General features: G+C 48.3%; 1 protein-coding gene across 3 annotated transcripts in view; it reads left to right on the top strand.

Moving 5' to 3' along the window:
* Positions 1-26,770, top strand: part of LOC146833908 (coagulation factor XIII B chain-like) — an 897,095-nt gene that overhangs the window by 262,227 nt on the left and 608,098 nt on the right. For all 3 annotated transcript variants that reach the window (XM_085601815.1, XM_085601816.1, XM_085601817.1), the window contains exon 2: positions 19,870-20,052. In XM_085601815.1, the coding sequence (XP_085457941.1) occupies positions 19,870-20,052 (183 nt within the window). The remainder of the gene's footprint in view (positions 1-19,869; positions 20,053-26,770) is intronic.

The raw sequence follows: 26,770 nt of genomic DNA, 5'->3' as shown, positions 1-26,770 counted from the left end.
AACTTTTTCTGGATCTCATTTCATGGCTGTTTCTTTAGGCTGTGACTACAGGCGTCCCTCCTTAAACTCCTCAAGGATTCATGGGGCCAAATGATGGTATTATTTAAAGTATGTGATTATCCTCAGTATGACTATGCCGGTTACATGACGCTATGTGTTTTGTGTTTTGTATTGACATGTGAGTCCCTTTATCACAGATTCACGTATGCCAGTAGGCATGGTTTGTAAATATTTTATCACCACCACAAACCACAGAATCACCACGGTTTTTACTAAATGTAATATAGACCTGAGGGTCAAGAATCTTTTTAACCTCTTTTTTTCTTTGTACCCATACAGGTTTTTTTACATTTACCACAGACCAATTAGGTGCTGTATATTTGATTTTGTATTTTTATTACTATTGTGTTCACTGTGACAACAGGAGTGGGAGCATCATTTCTCCTTTCTACGTCCTGATGAAATGCCTTGGGGTAGGGCATGAAACTAGTTGACCATAAAGGAACCAATAGGCATTCCCAGATTTTAGTATACCACTTTAGGGGCCGGGTTTAAAATTGTTTTTGCACCCACTAATCTGGTATTTTTAACCTTTTGTTCTTTCTTTGACAAACCCACTCCTTTGAAAGACAACATAGGTGTTTAGGTGTATAGGACCCCCTTGTATTTTTTCAATTTAGTGCTCCTGCGTATCCATTGGTAGTAGCACGCTCCTGTCCGTAGAGGGCAGGGATTGACCGTATGATAAAGATTGCCACCAAGGGGAAACCCGGGTGGGATAGGGTTTTATGAAAGAAAATACTTTTCTCTTTCTTTGAGTTCCTGCAAGGGTCATAATCCCTTTTTTCTCCTCTCCCTAAAACGGCAGGGACCACTCTTTGATTAAAGTATTTTTACAACACTTCAAATAGTATAAGATTGAAAACACCACACACAAAGGATCCATATCAAGTTAAAAAACATAGAACTTAATTTAATGAATAAAACAAGACAACACTGACAAAAATCCAATGAGTAGAAGTTGCAATATGAATTTAAAAAAAAAAAAAAAATTGCCCTTGAATGGAGTAAGCGCTTAAAGAGTTAATTGGACTCGCCGGACTGGGACAAAGTCAAGAGTTCATGCTGACCACGATAGAGCGTGGGCCGGATACAGGGACCCACGTAGGCTCGCTGAACAAAAGTACCTTGATTCTTGGTATGTGTCGACGAAGATGTGGGGTGCAGCTGATCAATGCGCCGCTGATCCCCACGCAGTTGATGTGATGCGCCAGATTCCTCCATGCAAAGGCAGTGCTGCAAGAGTTCTGAGAGGGATATGCCGGTTCGGATATGCACCAGTTCCGCATGTGATGTGACTGGTTTCTCCACGCCGTAGGGAGGATGTGTCGATCTTCTCCATGCAATGGCAACAATGCATTAACTCTGAGGCAGCGGTAATGAAAACGATGCGCCAATCCTGTTCCGGCAGCAGCATGGATGCATCAAATCTGCCCTTGCAGCAGAGGATGCATCGGTTCCACTGGAGCAAACACCTAGGCCCACTTCCAAGGGTCCAGGACTGGGGTAGCACCATTTGGCAGAGCAGACTCACAAGCATTAGAGTCAAAGTAATGAAACAGGTGGGTTGTACGTCTTTTGTGTCCCTGGGACTTAAAACAGGTGACAAGCCGGCAAGCCATTGTAGTTGCTCTGGGTTCAAGTGATGCAGGTCCAGTCCTTCTTACCCAGGCAAGAGAGAGCAGCAGGCAGCGGGCAAAATAGCAAGGCAGGAGTCCAGCAAAGTGTCACTCCTTTAGCAGCACAGCAGTTCTTCTTCCTTGCAGAGTGGTTACAGGTCCAGAAGTGTCCTGATTATGGTGTCAGAGGTCCAGTATTTATACTCAGCTGTGCCTTAGAAGTGGGGAGATGTCAAAGAAAGCTTTGAAGTGCACAGAGATCCACCCTTCCTGTCCTGGCTCCAAACTCACTACAGGGGGGTATGCAGCCCTTTGTGTGTGGACAGGACAAAGTCTATTTGTGCATACGTGTAAGGCTGTACCAAGCTGCTCCCTCCCATCTCCCAGGAAGATCCAGATGTCACATCAAAGAGCCCTTTGTGTGTGGCTGTCTAAAGGCTGTCTTGTTTTTTTACAGGGAGACTGCCTCCAGTGTCAACATCATGGACACACGGATGTGTGAGTCCAGGGGTAATTGAGAACAGTGGGGCAAACTGTACCAGTAACTGGTAACAGTCCCACTGCTGTTCTGTGGTCATTGTGGTAGAGGGTTTGACACCCTCCACTGACTCATCATGTTCCTGTGCAGAGAGGAGATCAGGGAGAGGTTCACTCTCCTCTTCCATCCCCTTGTCTGTCACGAAGGACATGCTCACTTCAGACCTCTCAAAGTAAGGCCTAAGTCTGTTCTGTTTACATGGAACACCTTTAGGGGTTCCTAGGGATCTGGAGGTTCACCAGGTAGGTGATCACACCCTTCCACTCCTTGATCTCGTATGGGCCAATCCAGCAGTCCTGAAGAGCCCTGGACTCTACTGGTTCCATGACATAACATGTGCCAGAAATTCTGTGTAAAGCAAACATATTTTGTATCCATCACCTTTGTGCCCACCATACTCGTATCTAAACAAATATATTTTAAACAAACATAATTTACCTTCAAATAGTTTTCAAAAACTTGCTGGATTGACTTACTAAGGGATATAAGAAAAGCCCTGGTCTGTTCTCTGCCTCAGTAACATACATTTTACATGAAATTGACTCAGACAGAAGAATTGTCATATGTCGATGCAGAACATTATTTACAGATCTACTAGATTCAGAGATCACCTATAATCATATCACCTCTCAAGAAATGTGGACTGTCAATTAAACACTTTTTTATTCCTGAAAAAAGGGGATCTGACCCCAATGCAATCTGTCATTGTTTGTGTAAATAGCACAGCAAATGTCCATATGCTAACCCAGACACTTTCTGATACCTTGGCTGAAAGGGTGACGGGGAGGCAGGACTATTCTACATGTGTTTATGGTTGTTGGAACTGTGAGGTATTTCACAATAGTAACCATCCTCTATGAAGCAGAAAGCCCACAGCAGCAGTGATCACTCTGACCAACAGTAGCCTCCCCATGAAGCAGATACAATATATACATGAAAAGAATGGGATGCATGGAAAAGTAGCCTTACCTTAAAACAATTAAATTGTTTGAATATCTCACAGTGAGTGATTAAAGTACACAGTTACTTGCACCTTAGTATGGCAGCCAATGTTAGGCAATAAAATACTGAAAATGCAGTCTAAAAACTAAAGATTGGTACTATAATGGTTGCTCTTCAAGTATTGGTTTATCTGTGCAACTTGAACAATTACATTATTCTGGGCTAACTTTGGAAATATCATAAAAGTCTAAGTGGTATGCACATATGCAGCCATCTTCCCACCAATTCTCGAACAGACAATTTACAGTAGCAGAAACCAACACTTGTTAACATACTTCTTCAATTGTGATATTAGTAATGTAATCACAAACACATTTGGCAAACACAGCTTGCAACTATAAACCTGGATAGGTTTAGAAGGAAAACAAGAAATACGTTATATATCACTCCTATTTCTGAAAGTAAATTACCATCAAGTAAACAGGTTAGCATTGGTTTACACAAAGGATCTGCATTGCTAAGGGTCTGGGCCTGATCACAAAGAATGTTACACGCCTAGCATAAACTAGCAAAAACATGAATTCCCCATACTAATTCCCAGAATAAGGATAGTTGGAATTTTTCGTTCATTAGTTTGATTCATGCTTCCAAAAATTCTGTTAAAACAGACTGATGGCATTCGGAAGCTCTAACAAGCATTCTGGGTGTTGCAGGAATTAGAACACTATAGAGGTAAGGGAACACTCATAGGTTTGTGTGCAAGAACTTGCCTGTTAATAGTTAGTGGAAATGTATAAATATGCCTCTGTCAAGTGCAGGAGTTAGAGGATTTCCAAGGTGATAAATTGCTGTGAACACCACAGAGTTTAATGTGGGTACATGAGAATTGGTTTTCCATTGCACAAATCACTTTCTCTACTGATAATGTAAAAAGTCATATTGGCTAATGCGATACCTTAGTTTGAAAAAGTGGAACTATAATTTTAAACAGGGCTTCAAAGTTGCTGAGCAACCCACCAAAAACACAACTTTTTGACTGATCACAGATAATCCTCGCAAAGATGGAAATCTGGAACATATTTTCAACTCTTTACCTTGGCCCTTTGAGGAGGAAGCCATCAGTTTATAACTGTGATTGATCCATTCATTCACCTGGCTTTACTCTGTCTAATACAAAGTATATATCTGTTACCTGGGCCAGTAAGTTCAATGAATGGCAGAAGCGGTTCTGCTTAAAACCAGGACTGCAATAATAGAGTAGGTTGATTTTAATCTCAAGAGCCGATAGTGAGTGGAGGGATAGATAAGAGGGGAAATGATGGATGAGAGCATTTTGGTTGGAGCATGTTAGCCTTGTTAATACCAGATCCTTTGCATTGGCGCCATAGATCATCAGACTAGACCCATGCATTGCTGAATATTTGGTTATTTACGACAAAATAGCAGATTAAGAAAGCTTGTGGGGTAAATTAGAATGCAGCAATCTCATGAACTCCCCATGTACTGTCCTTGTCTAAATTCCTTTGGTAAACAGCCTAATTTGGTGCCTCTGAAAATGTCTCCTTTTACAAAATCCCATCCAAACTGCTTTAGTCACTGGCTATCTGAGTCACTTTCCCATGGCTCCCAACTACATCTACTGTCTACTAGTTCTTCAGTCTCGCTTTCAGGACCTCCGATCATCCTGTTAATGCTATGATTCCTTTTCTCATCAGCCCTCAGGGCTCTTCTGCTAGGCCTCAGAGTCCTTCCTATCTTTTCTGTAAACCTCTGTGCCTTTCACATGGACCTTAATCTTCCCACGAACTTCAGATATGTTCTCATCACCCCTTCCTGTGACGTCCATAATAATCCATCAGCTCCTTTACCACCTCAACCAGCCTCAGCCGTATTACATCTGGTTGTTATGAGATCACACTGATCACACTGAAGGTGTCTTCGAGAACCTCTATCACTGACTTAAGACCCCTCCCAATCCCCCTAATAGACTTAGAGCTCCGATTATGATCTGCAGTGTTCAGAACACTGCTCCCTCTTCTAAAGCTCAGAGCTCCACTATCAACACTTAGTGCTCCCACCATCTCTCTGACCACTTTCATGAACGCTCAGAGTCTTTCAGCTAGCGCCACTGGCTCTTACAATCTATTTACTCCTCCATAGCCCAGAAGCTAGTTATACTTGCTCTCATAATCTCCTTGGTGAGCCTTACTGTTACTTAGAATTCTAAAGACCATTAATTCTCTTTGCAACTTTTAAAAGCTTATCCAACTAATCCGGCTCTCTCTATCAGATTTTGCAGCCATCTGTTGGACCTCCACTAAGTACCAGACTCTCCCTTAAGAATCCATATGCTACACTTTTCAAATGCTGATGACACTTGATATAAAAACCCGTCCTGCTCTCTATCAGCATCACATCCCTTCGGCTGGCACTCAGACCTTACCATACCTTGTTTTTATCAGCACTAAGACCCTCTACTCCAGTGCTTAGACCACCTCCTCCATCATCATATTTCAGTGCCACCTTTTCTGGTCCCCTGAGTTCCTCTACTAAACCCAGTGGACCTTCCTTAACTGGCCATCACAGTCACTTAGCTAGCCCTTAATCCTCTATGATGATCTTGGCATTTAGACCACTCTACAGCACTGTTAGAAATTGGGTCTCTGGTTAGCAGAGGTATGCCCCCTCTCCAAGGAAGAACCACAATCCTAGTCAGGGTAAGTGTAGTATACACTGTGGGGCATAGTTAAAACTCTATCGCATCAGGAACGTCACTTTTTATGACGTTCCTGTGGCGATAAACCCTTCATCTTATTTACGAGGCGGTGCTAAACCACTTACAGTGGCTTAACATCACCTTGTAAATAAGGCCCCCTTTCACGCTACACTTAGCGTGAAAGGGGCGTGCAATGGGTGTTGGGGTGGGTGTTCCGCCGCAACACCCATTGATTTTGACTCTGCCCCTTATTTACAAGTATGGTGTAAATAGGAGGTAGCGCCAAAATAAAGACCGGGGAAAACCTTGTCTTAACATGCTGTTTCTATATGTGCTGCATTGTGCAGCACACATAGAAAGAGCAAATCGCCATAAATGAGTGTTCATGTACAGGAAGGTGTCCCTTCCTGCACATGAACAATAATTTAAAAAATTACGATTTGCAACTTCTATGTGAGCTGCACAATGCAGCACACATAGAAGTTACAATTTGCCATTCTGTTTTGTTTATGTGCAGGAAGGGGCACCTTTCTGCACATAAGCAATCATTCCCCCCAACGCAGACACCCTTGCACAATAGTGCAAGGGTGCCTGCATGGGCGTGAGGCAGCTAGTTTTAGTGTCAGCACTAGGGGAAATGTAGGGGTGCGCCGCATTCTTGTGAACATCCCTTCATTTCAGAATGGCAGAGCGTGACGTTCGCACTGTTTGCTTAATGCCATGCTTCGCCATTCGCTTGTGAATATGCCCCGATAAATTGACCTGTGCTCACCCTCAGGTGGTTTGGCACAGAGCAGTGAGGCTAAAATAAAGAGGCAATGTGTAAAGTATTGTGCACACACACACAAATAGTAACACAGTAAAAACACCACAATAGTACTCCACACCAGTTTAGAAAAATAGCCAATATTTATCTGAATAAACAAAACCAACATAATACAAATCCAACATGCAAATGTCAAGTTATGAATTTTGCAGGATTAAATCAAAATGCAGTGCTTAGAAATCAATAGCTCCAACTGGGGCTATCAGGTCGTGCTGGACTGGGGCAAATCCAAAAGTTCAGCCCAACTACGATGGAGCGTGGCAAGATCCAGGAGTCTTGCAGACCCGAATGACAGTATCTTGTATGCGTTGAAGCTTAGGAATGATGTATTCAGCAAAGGAGGGGATGCATTGCTGTTCAAGGCAAATGGTTGCTTCCGAAGTAGGGCAACGTCATTGATGCATCGATGTCAACAACACTATGCGTTTGGTTGATGCGTCGACATCAAACCACTGGGCTATAGGTGATGTGCTGGCAAAAAGCCATGCAGGGCCAGGGAATGCATCGGGGACGGTGCGTTGCAGATGCCAGTGATGCAGTGGGTGAGACTCATGCAGCAGCGGTGATTCTGAGACTCTGCATCGCCAAAGTTGGGGCTGCATTGTAAGTTGAGGTTGTTGCATCACTCAGTCGGCAAGCAGTGGCCATGGCTTTATTGCAGGCATCATTGATATCACAGGGAAATGCACCGGTTCCAATTGTCGTGTCGGTGTAGATGCAATGGTTTCTTAGATTGCAACACCAAACACTCACTTCCAAGGGCCCAGAGCTGGATTTGGCACCACTTGGCAGAACAGGACTCACAGCAAAGGAGCCCAGGCGCTTGTAGCAAGAAGCAGGTGAAGTCTTTGATATCTCTGAGACTTAAGAAACAGGAGGAAACCCCAACAAGCCCTTGGAGAACCTTTAGAGATGCAGCATGTAGAGTCATGTCCAGTCATGTCACTCCCAGGCAAGAAGCAGCAGGCAGCAGGTCAACACAGCAAAGCAAGCAGTAATATGGCACTCCGTCCTGGCAGCACAACAGCTCTTCTTCGTGCCAGAAGCATTCTGAGTATGTGGTTTCAGAGGTCCAGTACTTACACCCATTTTAGCCTTTGAAGTAGGGAGACTTCAAAGAAAGATCCTTGTGGTACACAAGGCCCTGCCCTGCCCACGACTCACAACAGGGGTGTGTGCAACCCCTTGTTTGGGGACAGGCACAGCCCTATTCAGGTGCAAGTGTCAGTTCCTCCCTCTCTCTAGCTCAGGAAGACTCATAAGCCTGGTGATGGTCCATCAGGATGTGAGTGGCAGATCTCAGTTCCCTTTGTGTGTGACTGTGTAGAGGGAATGCACAAAGCCCAGTTACCACCCAACCCAGATGTGTATTCTAAAGACAAGGAGAAGGCAAGGAACGGTTAAAGGAAGAATATGTCGACTTTAAATAGTGGAATTTTTAGACCTGCAATTTAAAAACCAACTTTCCTAAAAGATGTATTTTTAAATTGTGAGTCCAGAGACACCAAACTTACTTTTCTATTTTTTCCCAATTGGAAGTTGCACTTGTAAAATGTTACAAAGCAGCTCCATTGCTAACCTATGAGAGAGATAGGCTTTGCAGTAGTTAAAAACGAATTTAAAAGCTTCTCACTACCAGGACATGTAAAATGTAAAAGTACATGTCCTCTTTTTTAAATACAATGCACTATGACATTTGAGATGTCTAGAGTTACCTTAGGGGTGATGGATATGTAATAAAAAGTAAGGTTTGGGCCTAACAAGTAGGTTATCTTGTCAAGTCTAAATGGCAGTTTAAAAATGTATTCACACGCTCTGCAGTGGCAGGCCTGTGACATGTTTGAAGGCTACTCATGTGGGTTTCACAATCGGGGCAGCAGGCCCACTAGTAATATTTGATTTACAGGCCCTGAGCACATGTAGTGCACTCTACTAGGGACTTATCAGTAACTGAAATATGTCTATCATGGAGAAACTAAATGGCATTACATTTTAGACCTAAAGCACATGCACCTTAGCACTGGTCAACAGTGAGAAATTGCACTGAGTCAAAAAGCCAACAAAATCAAAGTTCAGCACACAGTCAAAAGCAGGAGGTCAGAAGGCAAAAAATCAGGGGAACCCACGCCAAAAGATGCCAGGTCAACAAGCACCCTGTCAGCCTTCACTTTGCTGTGCTGGCCCTCGGGTTTTCACTTTTGAGAGCTTTCACTACTTCACTGTCTTTGATGACCACAGAGTCTGCTTATCCTTTTGCTAGCCCTGACAGACTACTGAATTTATGGGTTTGCCTATTATTGAGAACCAAAATCCTATTATGGCTCTTAGAGCCTCACTACACTACTATCTTTTGAACATATTGTTTAGCTTGTGTTTTTTTCTATTGGCTTTAAGAGACTGTCAGTTCTTAGGGCACTTCTGCATGATCTCTGCTCGCTTCCCAGCTCTTCAGCCTTAAAGCTTCTCCATCCATTCAAATTCCTCTGTCAACCAAGAGTTTTGCTGGCTAGTGTACTTCTCATGTTACCCAGAGTATCTTTGATGCCGCTCCAAACAAGCCACATGCATATCGTCACCAACTTTCAGCTCATCCTCAGGGTTTTGCAGCCCACCCTTTTGGTTACCACTGCTGCCTTGGATCTCAATGCTTGCTAACACATCTGGCAATCAGAACCCTTTGTTGCACAGAGTCCCTCTGTAGGTAATCTGAGCCCATCTATCTGTCATTTCCCTGACTCCCTCTTCTGCTCATCAAAGCCTTATTCTGATCCTGTGCTTTTCTCTTATGACTGCTTTAGCTATTTGACCATCTTTGTTAGATATTGACCACTTGGGTGACTTCAGCCTCTGAGCTTTTCAGACCCTGGAGCAATTCTTCACAGGCCACAGACCTTTTCACTAATCCACCTTTAGACCCGTTTGCCAAGTGTTAGACGGCGACCTCAGAGGAGCCTGGAAGGGGTCCTGACTACCCTGAGACCCACCCTCGAAGTATCGTAGCCGGGCACTGGCGGGAGATTCCCCAGGGGGAGGAATCTCGTATCTAGGATCGTACTTCTGGCACCACACGACACAGAGTGACCACACCGGGTATTCTTAGAAATCAATCTTTATCAAGTAGGTTATCACTGCAAATATGTACAAGGTGAGCACGGGCTCAATGAGTCTCGGAAGGGGTAGGGGGTAGCGGGACAGTCTCTGGTAAAGGTTCAAGGCAGGGACGTATCCGGCGCACAGCTCACAATCCTCGAGCTGGGGGATACGTTGTTGTAGTCGGGGTCCGGCGGGACCGTGAGAGTCTGTGGGAGCCGCGAGTCACTCAGCGGGCTCAGGTGCAGGTTCGGAGGTCTTACGAGTTTCAAGGAGCCGCGAGTCACTCAGCAGGCTCTGGCACAAGGTCGGAGGTTTTACGATCTTCAAGGAGCCGCGAGTCACTCAGCAGGCTCTGGCACAAGGTCGGAGGTCTTACGATCTTCAAGGAGCCGCGAGTCACTCAGCAGGCTCAGGTACAAGTTCGGAGGTCTTACGATCTTCAGGGAGCCGCGAGTCACTCAGCAGGCTCAGGTACAAGTTCGGCGGTCTTACAATCTTCAGGGAGCCGCGAGTCACTCAGCAGGGCTCAGGAGGGTCCAAGTTCCAGGAGCCGCGACCACGTCGGCAGGCTCTCGTTGTTCCAGCGTTGAATCTGCCGGACAGACCCAGAGCCCCCCTTGTTATAGGTCGACCCCTCTTTGATGTCCGGAGTCTGTGCAGGCAGGGGTCTTGTCACCTGGGGGTCGCTTGTCGAGATTTCCTGCTATTGTCTTTTGATCCTTTCAGGGCCGGGTCGGGAGGAGTCCCAGACACCCAGCAGGCACGGAGCCAGCCCTCAGGGAGGCCGGAGGGCCGATCGAAACCCATCGTCCCAGGGGAGTTCAGAGGTGCGATAGAAACTGCTCCTCCCTCTCTCATCCCCTGGAAGCGTGATGTCCTCCAGCCGGAGTGGCGCCTCTAGGCCCGGGTCGCGCTGGGGCCGGGCGGCCATCTTGGCGCATGAAGTGGGCACGCGGGCCCGGGGTGGCCGAAAGGAGAGAGGCCATGGACGGGGATGTCCGGGTCGGTGCGTGTGTCCTGGTGGGGAGGGTCGGCTGGGCCGTGTGCTTGGGCTGCAGGTACCAGGTTTCGGTGGTGCGGGGGCACGTAGGGCCATTCTACGAGGCCGGGTCCAACACGCGTCCCCCCCAGCTGAAAGCCGGAGAGAACTGCCCATCATCTTGGGGGGTTCTCTTCGCTGAGGCGGAAGAACCGGGAGAGGCCGTCAGCGTTGGCGTGGTCCGTACCACGTGTTCTACGGTGAAATCCATCCCCTGGAGGGAGATTGACCACCGCAGTAGCTTGGGGTTTTCTCCTCGCATCTGCATGAGCCATCGCAAGGGCCGATGGTCAGTTTGGACTCTGAAATGGGTGCCGAACAGGTAGGGTCGTAGCTTTTTGAGTGCCCAGACCACGGCAAAGGCTTCGCGCTCTATGGTGCTCCATCTCTGTTCTCGGGGCAACAGTCGCCGACTGAGGAAGGCGACGGGCTGGTCTAGGCCTTGGTCATTCACTTGGGACAGGACAGCCCCAATGCCATGCTCGGAGGCATCGGTCTGGACTATGAACTCCTTGGCGTAGTCGGGAGCCTGGAGGACGGGGGCAGTACACATGGCCTTTTTTAGGGCATCGAAAGCTTCCTGGCAGGCAGCCGTCCACTGCACTTTCTTTGGCTGTCTTTTAGACGTGAGTTCTGTGAGAGGGCCGACAAGGCTGCCATACCCCCGAATGAATCTTCGGTAGTAGCCAGTGAGTCCCAGAAAGGCTCGGACCTCCGTTTGGGTGATGGGTGGTTCCCAGGCCAGGATGGCGTCGATCTTTGGCTGTAGAGGGGCGACCTGGCCGCTCCCGACCTGGTGCCCCAGGTAGATTACGGATCCTTGCCCGATCTGGCACTTGCTGGCTTTTACTGTGAGGCCTGCCTGGCGCAGGGCGGTTAGCACCCTCCGGAGGTGCTGGAGGTGCTCACTCCATTCTGAACTGAAAACAGCGATGTCGTCCAGATATGCCGCGCTGAACTGCTCCAGCCCGGCCAGGACCCTATTCACCAGTCGCTGGAAAGTGGCCGGGGCATTTTTCATCCCGAAGGGCATTACGCGGAAGCGGTAGTGCCCATCGGGGGTGGAGAAAGCGGACCGCTCCTTGGCCCCTTCGGTGAGCGCAATCTGCCAGTATCCGCAGGTGAGGTCGAAGGTGCTGAGGAACCGGGCTGCCCCTAGTCGGTCAATGAGTTCGTCGGCTCGTGGAATGGGGTGGGCATCGGCTCGGGTAACGTCATTGAGCCCCCGGTAGTCCACGCAGAATCGGAGCTCGGGGGCGACACCAGGAGCCGCTGCCTTCGGGACCAGGACCACGGGGCTGGCCCAGGGACTGTCAGAGGGCTCGATCACCCCCAGGGTCAACATCTTCGAGACTTCCGCTTGAATGCAGGACCGGACCCGGTCAGGAACCCGGTAGGCTCGGTGTCTCACCGGCGGGCTGTCCCCGGTGTCCACGTCGTGAACACACCAGTTGGTGACCCGGGGGGTCAGGGAGAAGAGGTCGGAAAATTGTCTTAGGAGCTGGCGGCAGTCCGCTTGTTGCTGGGCAGTGAGGGCTGGGGAGAGGTTCACTCCTTCCACGGAGCCATCCTGCTCCTTGACACACAGGAGGTCCGGGAGGGGATCCGACTCATCTTCGGCCCCGTCATCGGTGGCCAGCAGGAGGCTCAGTTCTGTCCGCACGAAGTGAGGCTTGAGGCGGTTCACGTGCAGGACCCGGAGGGGATCCCGAGGCGACTGGACGTCCACCAAGTATGTGACTTGACTCTTCCTCTCAACCACTTTGTAGGGCCCAGTCCATCGGTCCTGGAGGGCGCCAGGCTTCACGGGGGCCATGACCCACACCTGCTGGCCCGGCTGGAACTCGACCAGAGTGGCATTCTGGTCGTACCAGCGCTTCATCTCTTCTTGACTTGCCTCCAGGTTGGCCTCGGCCAGTTCTCGGAACTTCCTGGTCTGGTTCCGGAGGGCCAGGACGTATTGGAACACATCTCGGGGGGTGGTCTGGGGTGCTGCCTCCCACCCTTCCTTAACCAAACTGAGGGGACCTCGGACGGGGTGTCCATAGAGTAATTCAAATGGGCTGAACCCTAAGGACTTCTGGGGACCTCCCGGTAAGCGAACAAGAGGCAGGGGAGCAGGACGTCCCACTTACGCCGGAGGGGCTCTTCTAGGCCCGCGATCATCCCTTTCAAAGTCCTATTAAACCTTTCTACTAGGCCGTTCCCTTGGGGCTGGTACGGGGTGGTGAACTTATAGGACACCCCACATTGTTGCCACAGGGACGTCATATATTTTGAGATAAAATTAGTTCCGCAATCGCTCACGACCTCGCGGGGAAAACCCACCCTGGAAAAGATCCCCATCAGGGCCCGGCCCACCACGGGGGCCGTAATGGTGCGTAGGGGAATAGCCTCCGGATAGCGGGTGGCATGGTCCACTAGGACCAAGATGAAACGGTGACCTTGGGAGGTGGGGGGGTCCAGTGGTCCCACGACGTCGATTCCGACTCGTTCAAAAGGGGTACTGACGACCGGGAAGGGTTGGAGGGGAGCCTTGCACTTCCCCCCACTCTTCCCACTAGCCTGGCACGTGGGGCAGGACTTGCAGTGGGCTTCTACCGCTGCTCTCATTCTAGGCCAGTAAAAATGGGTCACGAGACGGCTGTAGGTCTTGTCCTGACCCAGGTGGCCGGCGAGGGGGACGTCGTGGGCTAAGCCCAGGAGGAAGTCTCGGAAGCGGAGGGGTACCACCAATACCCGTCCGGATCCCAGCTCCACCGACTTCTGCTCACTGTACAAGATGTTATTTTCCCAATAGATTCGGTGCGTCCCGGTCTGGTCACCTGCGGCTTGGCCCTCGGCCTGGCGCCGCAGCCCGACCAGGGAAGGACAAGTGGCTTGCTCCCGGCAAAATTCTTCCCGGGTGGGCCCGCCCTCGTGGCGCCACTGGGCCAACTCGGGTAGATCTCCCAACTCGGGGACCGGGGCGGGGTCGGATGGTGCGGGTTCGTCGCGGACGACGGACCCTTCTGATGGGGGGATGGGAGGACCCTCGGCGGGGACTGTTCTGGTCTCTTCGATCGGGGTGCTTTCGACTTCTCTCCGGGGAGTGAGTCGGGCTGACATAGATCGGGTGGTGGCGCACACCCACTCGGGGAGTCCCATCATTCCTAGGTGGGCCTTGCGCTCGACGTGCTTCCAGGGAGAACTCTCCAGGTCGTTCCCTAAGAGGCAGTCGACTGGCTGGGAGGTTCTTACGGCCACCTTGAGTTTCCCTATCACCCCTCCCCACTCAAACGGCACCAGGGCTACCTGACACATACTTTCTCTATTGTCTGCGGATATTACGGGGCAAAAGACGTTGGGGAGGATTTGCTCCTCGGGGACTAGGTGCCTGAGGACACCGGTGATACTGGCCCCGGTGTCCCGCAGGGCCTCTACTTAGTGGCCATTGATCTTGACGAGCTGCCCGTATTTCTGTGTGTTGGAGGGTAGGAGGCTACCAGGGATCATCTCCCTATCTCCCAGGGATACTAGGGCCATCGCTGCGGGTTCCCACTCCTCGGCTTCCTCAACCTCCTCCCCCAGGGCTACGTTGGCTATCTGTCTCGCAGGGGTGGTAGGGGAGACTTGGGTGGCCATGGGGCACTCTGGGTCATTGGCGTAGTGCCCGGGTTTCTGGCAACGGAAACATGTGACGGTCACCCGGTGTCCCCGTCTCCCAGGGGGCCCTGTCACTGGTGGGGGGGGCGCCGGGAAAGGTGGAGGTTGTGTCTTCGGGGGGCTAGGCTGGGACTCTCTCGGCCCTCCCTGGTTCCCTCCCCCTCTCTGGCGGGGCGGTCCCTGACTGGCTCGGGGGTACTCTCCTACCATGCCCCGGGAGACCCGGGTGTTGGTCCAGCGGTCGGCCTCCACAGCCAGCTTCCGGGGATCTGTGAGCTTGCTGTTAAGCAGATGCTGCCGTAGTTCTATGAAGCAGTTCGCAGCCAGGTGTTCCCACAACATGAGGTCAGTGAGTTCGGCAAGGGTGGTGACTTTGCTGCCTTTGATCCACCCATCGAAGGCCCGACTGAAAAAGTTTACATACTCCACCCAGGTGGTGCCCGGGATCTTCCTGCAGTCCCGGAATCGCTGACGGTACATTTCTGGGGTGAGGCCGTATCTTGTGAGTAGAGCCTCTTTCATGTGGCTGTAGGAGGTCTGCAGGGAGAGGGGTAGGTCGAGCAGGGTGTCCCTTCCTTCGCTCAGGAACCGCCCCCACAACCCCGCCCCCCAGTCCTTCTGCGGGATCCGATGGGAGGTCATGGCGACCTCGTAGGCCCGGAACCATTGCTGAATGTCATCGTTTTTATAATATTCTTTGACCACATCCTTGGGGATGTGGACCTTCTGTTCCGCTGGGGAGGCCGTCTCTCGGTTTCCCGGGGGCCTCCCTTCCTCGTTTCTGGCCTTGAGCTCGAGTTCCTTCAAGCTGCGTTCGTGCTCCAGTTGGAGCTTCCTTCCTTCGTGCTCCCGTTGGAGCTTCTTTTCTTCTAGTTCGCCTTGTACACGCATTTGCTCTACTGCTAGCTTTTTTTCCGCTAACTTTATTTCGCCCTCGATTTTGAGTTTGGCTAACTCGAGTTCATGATTGCGACTTCTCTCTCTGTCCGCGAGCTCTTCCGTGGATAGGCACCCGTCTGGTACGATGCCTCGCACCTGATTGCTGCTGCTTTCACTCTGGGGGGGTTCGGCTTCGTCGGGGCGCTCCCCCGTGCCTTCCGGGCGTGAGGCCCCGGTCTCCACCCAAGTTTTCAGTGCTTTCTGCAAATCTTCTTTAGTGTTGAGACCAGTGGTAGCGATTTTAAGTTCTTTGCAAAATTGCTTTAGCTCTTTGTGTGTATATTCTTCTAGATGCTCCACCTGGAACACCCTGTTGGCGTTGGTTTCTGCGGGGCTCACGGTGCTTCCTTCTGCCATCTTTGTCGGTAGCGCTTCCGTTGTTCACGGTACGATCTCTAGGTGATGGGCCCGAATCCCGTCGCTTGCCACCAATGTTAGACGGTGACCTCAGAGGAGCCTGGAAGGGGTCCTGACTACCCTGAGACCCACCCTCGAAGTATCGTAGCCGGGCACTGGCGGGAGATTCCCCAGGGGGAGGAATCTCGTATCTAGGATCGTACTTCTGGCACCACACGACACAGAGTGACCACACCGGGTATTCTTAGAAATCAATCTTTATCAAGTAGGTTATCACTGCAAATATGTACAAGGTGAGCACGGGCTCAATGAGTCTTGGAAGGGGTAGGGGGTAGCGGGACAGTCTCTGGTAAAGGTTCAAGGCAGGGACGTATCCGGCGCACAGCTCACAATCCTCGAGCTGGGGGATACGTTGTTGTAGTCGGGGTCCGGCGGGACCGTGAGAGTCTGTGGGAGCCGCGAGTCACTCAGCAGGCTCAGGTGCAGGTTCGGAGGTCTTACGAGTTTCAAGGAGCCGCGAGTCACTCAGCAGGCTCTGGCACAAGGTCGGAGGTTTTACGATCTTCAAGGAGCCGCGAGTCACTCAGCAGGCTCTGGCACAAGGTCAGAGGTCTTACGATCTTCAAGGAGCCGCGAGTCACTCAGCAGGCTCAGGTACAAGTTCGGAGGTCTTACGATCTTCAGGGAGCCGCGAGTCACTCAGCAGGCTCAGGTACAAGTTTGGAGGTCTTACGATCTTCAGGGAGCCGCGAGTCACTCAGCAGGGCTCAGGAGGGTCCAAGTTCCAGGAGCCGCGACCACGTCGGCAGGCTCTCGTTGTTCCAGCGTCGAATCTGCCGGACAGACCCAGAGCACCCCTTGTTATAGGTCGACCCCTCTTTGATGTCCGGAGTCTGTGCAGGCAGGGGTCTTGTCACCTGGGGGTCGCTTGTCGGGATTTCCTGCTATTGTCTTTTGATCCTTTCAGGGCCGGGTCGGGAGGAGTCCCAGACACCCAGCAGGCACGGAGCCAGCCCCAGGGAGGCCGGAGGGCCGATCGAAACCCATCGTCCCAGGGGAGTTCAGAGGTGCGATAGAAACTGCTCCTCCCTCTCTCATCCCCTGGAAGCGTGATGTCCTCCAGCCGGAGTGGCGCCTCTAGGCCCGGGTCGCGCTGGGGCGGGGCGGCCATCTTGGCGCATGAAGTGGGCACTCGGGCCCGGGGTGGCCGAAAGGAGAGAGGCCATGGACGGGGATGTCCGGGTCGGTGCGTGTGTCCTGGTGGGGAGGGTCGGCTGGGCCGTGTGCTTGGGCTGCAGGTACCAGGTTTCGGTGGTGCGGGGGCACGTAGGGCCATTCTACGAGGCCGGGTCCAACACCAAGTTTCAGCCATCTGCCCCGTATCCACATTAAGACCACTGTGCCAGCATCTGAGAGCATCCTCTGTTTTTTAGAACACTTTTGTCATTCTTCAAATCTCTCATTAGTGTTGACCCTTGTGTCTTTCCAGGTGGCACCAAGCATGTGTGACAGTCCTGACTTTCTATCTGCTTAGCATGCTTTGATTTTTGACCCCAAACTTCCCATTAGTGCTTGAAATTGGTGGAAACAGTGGGAGTCTCTATTAGATGATTAAGTAGTGTTTAGAAAAGTAATATCCCCATATATACTTGTGATATTGTTTGATCTCTGTCCTCCACTTGTATGTAACATAGAACTAGAAGCTGGAACTTTATATGACATTCTGCTCTAGAATGATATGATGCGACTATTATTAAGATTCTAGTGAGAGACAGTTGAACCTGGCTGTTGGTGGATGAGGTGAATAAATCTACTTACCTACCTTCATCTGGTGTTCCTGCCTCTTCTTCTCCTGGAGAACACCACAATACTCATACATGTGCCCTAGAATCGCAAAGGTTTACACCTTCTGCCAGTTTTCTTCTTTTTCCTCCTCATCCATCTATGTCTTCTGGTTTTGGTCCTCCGCATGGTCCTGGTCCAAGTCCTCTTTTTGTAAGTTGCTATGGTCTTCCTAGCTGTAGTTCCCACAGTCCCTGTCACCCTAGTAGTGGTTTCTTCTGTTCTTACTGTCCCTGGCACTACGTCAACCAATGACCTCGCTTGGCATTTCTGCTGGACTGTTTCTACTGGAGCAGACTGATTTGAAAATTGTTGGTTACAATCTGTGATGGCATGGTGGGCTGAAGAACGATGGGCTGGAATGCTACCCTGAGCGATTGTCAGCAGTTAGACTCATTGTAAGCATCCTCGCCTCATCTTTTCTGTGTTTTGGGACCCAGTTCTGATCCTGCCCATCCCCTTATTCAATCTGACTCCTCGCGTTCTAGTCTTCCTAAGGCTGGCCCTCTTAGTCATTGTCCTCCTGGATTGGGTTCTCCTGATCCCGTTGGTCCTATTCCTTGTCCCTATGTCCTTCTGGTATTGCACCCTCTGGACATAGCTGTTGTCCTGGGCATGAAAATTCAGTGCCTAGCTCTACATCCTGTTCCTTATGGATATGGTCATCCTGGTCCAGACTTTTATCTATCTGAGATCTTCTTTTATGATCACACTGGTCTCTTTGTCCCTGGTACCATTGTCCTCTTAGAGCTTATCCTTGCGGCTTTGGTTTTTGGTTTCCTGAGTCTCAGGTCTGATCCTCCTGGTCCTCTCTGACCTGGTCCTTATGGCTTTGGGCTTCCTATTCTTGGTTTTCACAGTCCTTGTCCTTCTCATGATTGTGTGCCGATTGAACCTAATCCGTTTTGTTCTAGTGCTTATAGTTTAGGTTCTCCTGGGCTGTCATGCGGTTCCTACAAAGTAAGTAGGACTCTGTATTAAGACAACATAATCATCAGAATATGGGGACTGACTCCACACATACCATCAGAATACGTTGGCCTAATTCCTAGATAGCTCGCAGTTCCCCATCTGAACCCCTAACCATGCCAGGGTACCAGATGGTATCTGCAACATCAGGATATGACCACTCTATTTCCCCAAGGAAATCATGGAAACAAATCTACCCTTTCGTTGTTACTCTGGCATGCCCTAGGCAGTCACATGAAAGATACAAATTGGATTTTCAAACATTTATTGAAATTATTGTATTCTTTTGTAAAGAGCATGTGCTGCAATTATTAGCAGGAGGAAACATAGATTGCAACTGGCATTACAAGAATGGTGAAAAAGATAAACAATTCAATCCTTATAACATTGTTGTGTCATTATATGATTATATGATTAAATTTATATAATTACTTCTACCGAGAGCATAGTCGGAGTACCCTCTGCCAGATCTCTTGGGACAACTCAACCCCCAGCCAATCTGGTATAGAGCAGGCTATAATCCTTTGCAAGATGAAAGTTAGCTGTACACAGTGTAACCATATAGGTCGAAAGGACAAGGACTGATTGTTATTCAGTTCCTGAAGTAAAGCCAGTCATAAGTACTGTATCATGCGTTCATGTGGTACTTCCAGCACCATTTGGCCTCAAAGTGAAACATCCATTGCAGAGCAACAAAAATAGGATAAAAATAGGACCAAAATCCCAACAATCAGGAATAACACAAGCAGTATGCCTCCAAATACGCTGGAAAACAAAGAGTGTATAAAGGACAGAATCACTCCGAATATAGTTTGGAACGTGCTGACAAAGCCAGACCACATTACTTTAACAAAGTTTACCACTCCTGCGGTATTTTAAGCATTAAATATGCATTGCACAAGTTAACCAAAATATTGAGGCAGGTTTGTGCGCAATAGCAATTGTATTTCAGAAGACCTTTCAACTTGGAAACGCCATTGTGTAACTAAAAGTGACGCAAGAACAGCGCAAGCCTCTCATAAATATGCCCTTATGTTTGTGTTTGCTCTTTGATTGTCGAAATTCTGGTTAAGTGCACCGTTTTCCATGAACCAGCCTTCCAGAGAGATAGTCGACGCTAAAGCCAAGTGATGCTTTGATGCTTCTACATGTTCAAACATCGCTAAAGTTAAGGAGCTTTTATTTGACCACAAATACAAAAGTTTGTTTAATTTCCACTTTCATCGCTGATTACATATTTTGAGTGACATTTTTATGATATGTAATTTATTTGTCTCATTTCAGAAGAAGGCAGCAAGTGTGGTCCTTTACCACTTCTTCTCAATGGAGATATTGTGGGCATCCCACAACCCTCCTATCCTTCAGGAACTAGAGTGGAATATAAATGTCAACGTTACCATAAGATACTTGGAAACAGCAAAGTCACCTGCTTAGATGGAGCTTGGTCTGCGCTACCAGAATGTTTAGGTATTTAAAAGAATTATTTTTATACACAAAATTATGAGAAACTAGTCATGTATACATTGGCTCACATCCATGTTGAAAGCGTAATTTGAGTAAATGCAACAATGAGTGGAGTGTTTGAAATTCAGGGCCTCATTGACAATATTCTGCCATAGGGCAGTGCTGCAAGCCTTCCTTCTGCAATGCCCTGCAGCAAAAGAAAAGGACAGATACCGCACATTCCTCTCCTCTTTCCCTGCGCTGGTGCTCAATTGGCTGACATGCACCAATGCAGGCCCCTTGCATCATGATGCAAGCGTGTCAGCATTGTGAGACTGATTGTTTTTGTGCAAGGAAGGACATCTTCCTGCACAAAAACAATCAATGGAGGCGATTTACTCCTATGTGTGCTGCTGCATGCAGCACATGTAGAAAGAGGAAACAACAAGGAGAACTAAAGATATTTCTCCACGTTGCACCTCCACTAAGCCTCCCCTGGGGAGGTGTAGGCTTTTGACGCATTTCCTGGTTTACAGGACGTTGTAAATCTCGGAATGTGTCAAATGCCATGGGTGTCACGTGGGAACACCCACTGCACCCATGGCACGCCTCCCCATTGCAGTGTGAGGCAACACAGCAAATTGTGCTGCGTTGCCTCACACCATATCTACAAGGCCATGAGAAGCCAGGCAGGTTGGCTTTACATGGCCTTGTAGATATAGCATTGCAATGTGCACTGCCGGAACGTCATTAAAAGCGACGTTTTGGGGGCATAGGGGCCTTGTAAATGAGGCCCTAAGTGCTTTAGCCTATTTTATGCCAAAATCCTAGTTAAAAAATGTATCTTGCAGAAAGTAAGTGATCGTGCATTCAGCCTTTGTATGGTTGGACAGAGATTTTTCAAAACAAGCAAAGCTTGTTCTTTATGAATATATTCGTGTAATGATAAGTCTCAAACGTTGTAAAGTGCATGTTGGGAAATAATGTGAATTCAACCTGGGTGGAGAATTACAGCTGTATGAATAATTTAACCTATTTCACCACATGTTTTAAGAAGCCGCAACCCATCAGGATTAATTTAAACGTTACAGGGAACTATGGTAGCACTTAAGAAGCTAGTAGTAGAGATCTCATAGAAACATTCCAAATGTGTGATCTTATAAAACCTATAAAAAACTCCCTAATCTGTTATTGTCCTCCTTGACATCAAGCAACCCTGCTCTAAATCCCTGGTCCACAAAGGTCCAACAATGGATCCAATCCATGTCCAATCTTGGTATTGAATTTGCCTACTCTGACTAGGGAAAATGATTCTTTCTTGCAGGGGTAATTTAAGTCAGATAACACTTTCAAATGCAAGTCAAGTCAAAGAGCTTTATTCAGTATGTATAAAACAACCATAAAAGTGTGCATAAATGAGAACTGATTGCATTACACATGAATAATATCAGATAGTAAAAGACAAAACAGATAGCGCTAGATTTACAGGATGGAGCCAAAGTTAATCACGTCTAAAAACACATAAAGTATTTTTTTTTTTTTAAAACAGTACAGTTTTTCTTAAAATCATGGGGTCGACACTATGTAGGTACAACAATACTTTTCTGTGTATTAAACGTGTTTATAATAAAAAAGTGCCACATTAAGACAAACCCTGGCATCGCTTAGCTCGGACAAGTATTTTACTGCAGCAAGATGCAATTCATTGCCGCCCGCAAGCAAATGTGGTTTTAAATAATAACTTCTAAACCAGAATAAAAGCCACAGAACAACATAGAGTGCACAGTGCTTTGCTTACTCTGTCCATCATGTGGGCAAGGAATCGTGTATGAAGGACAGTTTTTCATGTTAAGAAAGTCAACTAAATGGTGGACAATTCCCAATCTATATCTAGCTAGAAAAAAACGGTGCATGAGATTGGGAATTTAAGGTAAATAATCTTGGCAGCACGCTGTGGTAGTAAGTGTTAGATAAAACTTGACAGTTGGTTTCCTGCTCTCGAAGTCAAGCTGAACTTCCCTCCTGTGATTCATAAAGGTTTCTCTAATTGACAGCTTACTGCTTGAAAAGGGGGTATTGGAGTCAAGGTCTTAAAGGAGGTCCAATATGTCCTCTTTGGAGATGAAAGAGCATGTTCTTTTGGGATAAGGGTCGAGATTTCTTTTCAGCATAACTTGTATACAATTGAGGTTGGTTTCAGGGAGAATATGTGTCAGATGCCATTAAAATGAATAATGGTGTTATAGTTAGAGAGTAAGAAACTTGCTCCATCGTGAGGCCTGATTTTCAAGAAGTCTTTGGTGACCAAGCGGCGAGGAGCGGAGCAGCAGGCGGGGTCCTGACCTGTGGTCCATCAAAACCAGCATTTCCTGGAACTTGAAGAGGCCCTTGAGAACCCCTGAGGGATGCCCAGGTAGAAAAACTGCGTGGACCACTCCAGAAACCACCCTGGAAGATGCCCTTCTCCTGGCACCCTGGTTCCCTGCCGGTGAGTGCGGTGCACAGCTGCGACCACCGACAGAAGACGGCCGCTGGGTGTGGTACAAGGTTATCTAGAGATAGTCTTTGACCTTCGAGGCCCTCGAGCCCTCACTCTCCTATGCATTGGAAGCCACCTCTCTGGTCATCGCATTGCGGCGCATAGCGGCGCACTGTGGCACACTACGGCTGTTTCAATTATATGCCGCTCCAGGCTGGAACAAACACCAAGTAAGCCAAAACAATGCTAACTAACCACTGGTGAGGGAACCCTAGGGAATCCAGGCAAGGTAAGCTGTGGAGAGGGGGAAGGGACTATCAAATCATCAAGCACAGCTCCAGGAATAGCTCCAGTCCTTCGCCGTGGATCCCAGGAACCACCGCTGGCCGCAGGGAAACACCAAATTAACAAGGCAAACTAAGCAGCCAGCTGATAACTGAGGGTACACCGAGTGCAGGGGACGTAGCGCCCGTACCGCAGAGAGTGAGCCCGGGCCCCCGCAGAAGCATTCCAGCTTCGTCTGGGTGCAGCTTGCAGGCTGGCCTGATGAGTTTCCCACTCGGGCCCCCCCATTGCCCCAACAGCCCTGTCCCTGCGTCCGCTCACCCCTCACACTTTCAACCTCGCTATGGGTAAAAAACAAGTTGAAATAGTCTAAATAGTTGACCAAATGCTCAGCCAATCGCACAACACCCCGCAGCTCACAGCTGCATCATGAGGTCGGGAGAGAAAGGCAACTAACCACTACAGCGCTGGCCAGAAGGAAATGAAATAGAAAGTGTAATAAGCCAAGCGACCCGAAAAAAGAACACGAAAAGGAGCAGACAGGAGCCCGCGACACATTGGACCACCAAGCGTTGGTAGAGATAGACTCCACCACCCCAAGCAGAGTGGTAATTAAGGGCTATCAACCAAAGATGTACACAAAATTCTCATTTATGAAGGATGCAGGGCCAGTTTTGAGCTCTTCCATCAGAGAACTTAGGGGTCTCCTCACTCTCCTGCATCCCGAGGTGATAATAAAAACAGAAGCGGCATCTTTGACCACACAATTAGTAAGCACAGGAGGCTCTGACAGTGAAATTAAAGGGAAAGAGGAGGAGCGAGTCGTTAGGAGCAGCAGTGTAGGGGCAGGACAAGGCTGCGGAACAGGCACAGGACATCATAAACATACTTATGCAAGCAGGAAATTAACCCACTAGTCTGCCTGCCACAATACTGGTTCCAAAGGAGTAACCCCTTGCATCAAGTGGGATCTCCCGCTTGTATCAAAGATCACAATCCTGTCCAACCTGATTCCAATACTAGCCCTGCCTCTGGTAACTAAGCCCCTGTACTCCAAATAGAGTCAACAACAGCTGCTGCAACCAAGACAGCAGTGAAACCAAACAGTCACCTGACCACTAATCAAGAAACAACCAATTCACCCAGCTTGCAGAACATCTCTGACCCACAAGCCCAAATACAGTACCACATTACGGAAAAAAATGACTCAGACTGGAAGGGAGAAGGATCTGTAACCATTAATAGTGGCCTGGTCACAAGTACTATAGAACCCCAGGCAGCAAATCAGCATGACCAAACGGACTGTGGCCCAGAGGGGACAGAGAAAGAACCGGCGGAAATTGTAAAAATAGAGATGGCCGAGAACGAATTAACCAATACTATTAAACCGGAAAATACATCATACCTCACTACAAAAGATTGGGAAAGGATGGTAGCATCATACACCCCGGTCATATCCCAGGAGGACAGCAGCAAGCCTGAGCAAAATAGGACGGCAGAGGTGACATCAACGGAAGCAGAAAATCTCTGGTACTCCATACTAAATACTTTAACACTCTCAATAAAAGCCATGCAGTATAATTCAGATAAAATGGATGTCCAACTATCCCTCCTAATCTTTCTGGCAATACACATATCGAACATTGACAACAAGCTATCAGACATGAGCAGCATGATCACGAGGGTCCAAGCGGAAACAAAAATAATTCAGCCAAGCTGTACTTGCCATACAGTTGTGGACAAACTCACAACTATTCCATCATTACTGGGGGACCTTTTGATCGACCTGAAAAAGTAGTAATGCAAGCAACGGACACCATCTCGGCCAAGATGAAGACTCTATAGTGTTAAATCCCAGCACCACAGGGGGAAACAAGCAATATACCTAGCAATGTCAAAGGGATAACAGATAAAAAATCACATGGGAGTAGCAGTAAGCAACTTGATTCTATAAATAAAATGATCCATGCCACAACAGATGAACATTACATCACTGAAGGAAAAGACAGGTCAGGCTCAACCTCAAGCAGCACTGGGGCAAGGAAGCAGCAGAGTCAGAATTAAAACACCTCTAACAAGGACTCTGACAACAAAGGATCCCTGGACCAAAATCTCTCAGGGAATAGCAGGAATCTATCCGTCCACACCAACGAAAAGAGCTTTGCTGTAGCCATATAAAGAGATTGGAAGCTGTCTAGCGAAAAACAGCATGATAGAAGCAGTGACTTGAAGCTTGATAATGTCCTGCAGCAGCGGCCTGTGGGTAAAGGAATTCTGGAAAAAACACAGCAAGAAAATAAACAATGCCGGAAACAGAGGCGGAAAGGGAGAAAAAAGAACACCAATATAAGGGAATACTTCAAAGCAGGAACAGGTACTCTAAAAGGGGGAGAAGAAACACACAAGGCAACTCGGGTACCATCAACATCATCGACCATGGAAACTCCCTCTACCCAGAAGGGTCAAAATTGCGACTGAGGCAATAGGCTCAGAGGAAACATCGAGAGCAACTCCAAGGCAGACAACTACACCAGCCCAACAAAGGGGACTGAAAACAGCCCTGCCCGCAGCACCAGAGGCTGCTCAAAGGCACCGCAGGCCGAAGCATTGCCAACCAGAACAGAGAGAGTTTCTCTGATCCGGGAACAACTGCCCGCTGCAGAAAATAAGGCAAGGAATAGTAACAGGGAGGGTCCCAACAATAGCACCATTCTGCTCATCCCAGAGTATACATCAAGAGGCCGGGGAGACATTCTCAATCGAGGCAACATACTACGACTATTATCATTCATCAGTAATCTGACAGACATAAGCACAAGAAAAATTAGAATATGTTGAGTTCAAAGACTTTAAACATCTGTCTGATCAGGAGGTAACCAAGACAACCTGGGCTAAGCAGGATATAGCTCAGAGAATCTTGAAGGAGGAAAGTCAATTTAACACCTGAGGGATCCGACTAAAACTCTATAAAAAAATTGGATACCTAGAGCCTCTGTCTCAAAAACAAGAAGAGCAGGAAGGCGGTAGGCCTCCAAATAAGCAAACAGCAGGAAAAGCCCCATCATTCCTCAAAGGGGCCCGAAGTACCTCCATCCTGCAGACATAAATCAAAGCCTGGAACCCCAGGCAAGCACATGGAAACACAGGTCCAAATGACTGGACTTGGATAGCAAGGACAATTAATACACGCAACAAGAAAACCTGACAAAGCTTGCAACAAAACGCCTCTTTAAAGCACCATCTAAAACTATGGGGCATATTATCAAGACAGGCGATAAAATTATCGCCACTTTAGCGGCAGAAAACTGCCGCTAAAACGGCAATAATAGGCATGATAATATGCTCTATGGAATTCCAATTGAAGCCCATGTTAGATGTGAAAGACATCTAACATGGGCTTCAATTGGAATTCCTTAGAGCATATTATCAAGCCCATTATCGCCGTTTTAGTGGAAGTTTTCTGCCGTTAAAGCAGCGATAATTTTATCGCCTGTCTTGATAATATGCCCCTATGTTCCTGGAATATAAATGGCCTAGGAAACAAAGTAAATGATACACAAATATTACTGTATTTCCAAAAATGTGATCTTATAGCTCTCCATGAGACCTGGCTGGACCAACCGCATCAACTACAGGGCTTTAAAGCATACCACCCACCGGTGGTCAGAAATGCCAAATTTGGGCATTTAAAAGGCGGAAAAACGATCTACATTTCAATAAGGAGCATAAATGCAATAAATAAATTGGCCACTAAAACAGTCAACAAACAACGGTATAAATGCAATTGAATTGGACCTAGGAGGCAATAAACCTAATAACAAATTAATACTATTAAACATATACATCCTTCCTCGGGAGAAAAAAGCAGGTATGAAACTCTTGGTTTCAGAACTAACAAGGATACTATCAGAGGAGGTAACCCCGAATATCATCATAACCGGGGATTTCAACATGCATCTCTTGGGGCCCTGTTTTGGG

This window comes from Triturus cristatus, chromosome 4_2 (assembly GCF_964204655.1).
Source record: "Triturus cristatus chromosome 4_2, aTriCri1.1, whole genome shotgun sequence".
NCBI lineage: Eukaryota > Metazoa > Chordata > Amphibia > Caudata > Salamandridae > Triturus > Triturus cristatus.
The sequence above is the reverse complement of the archived record's forward strand: the minus strand, read 5'-3'. Positions and strand labels throughout refer to the sequence as shown.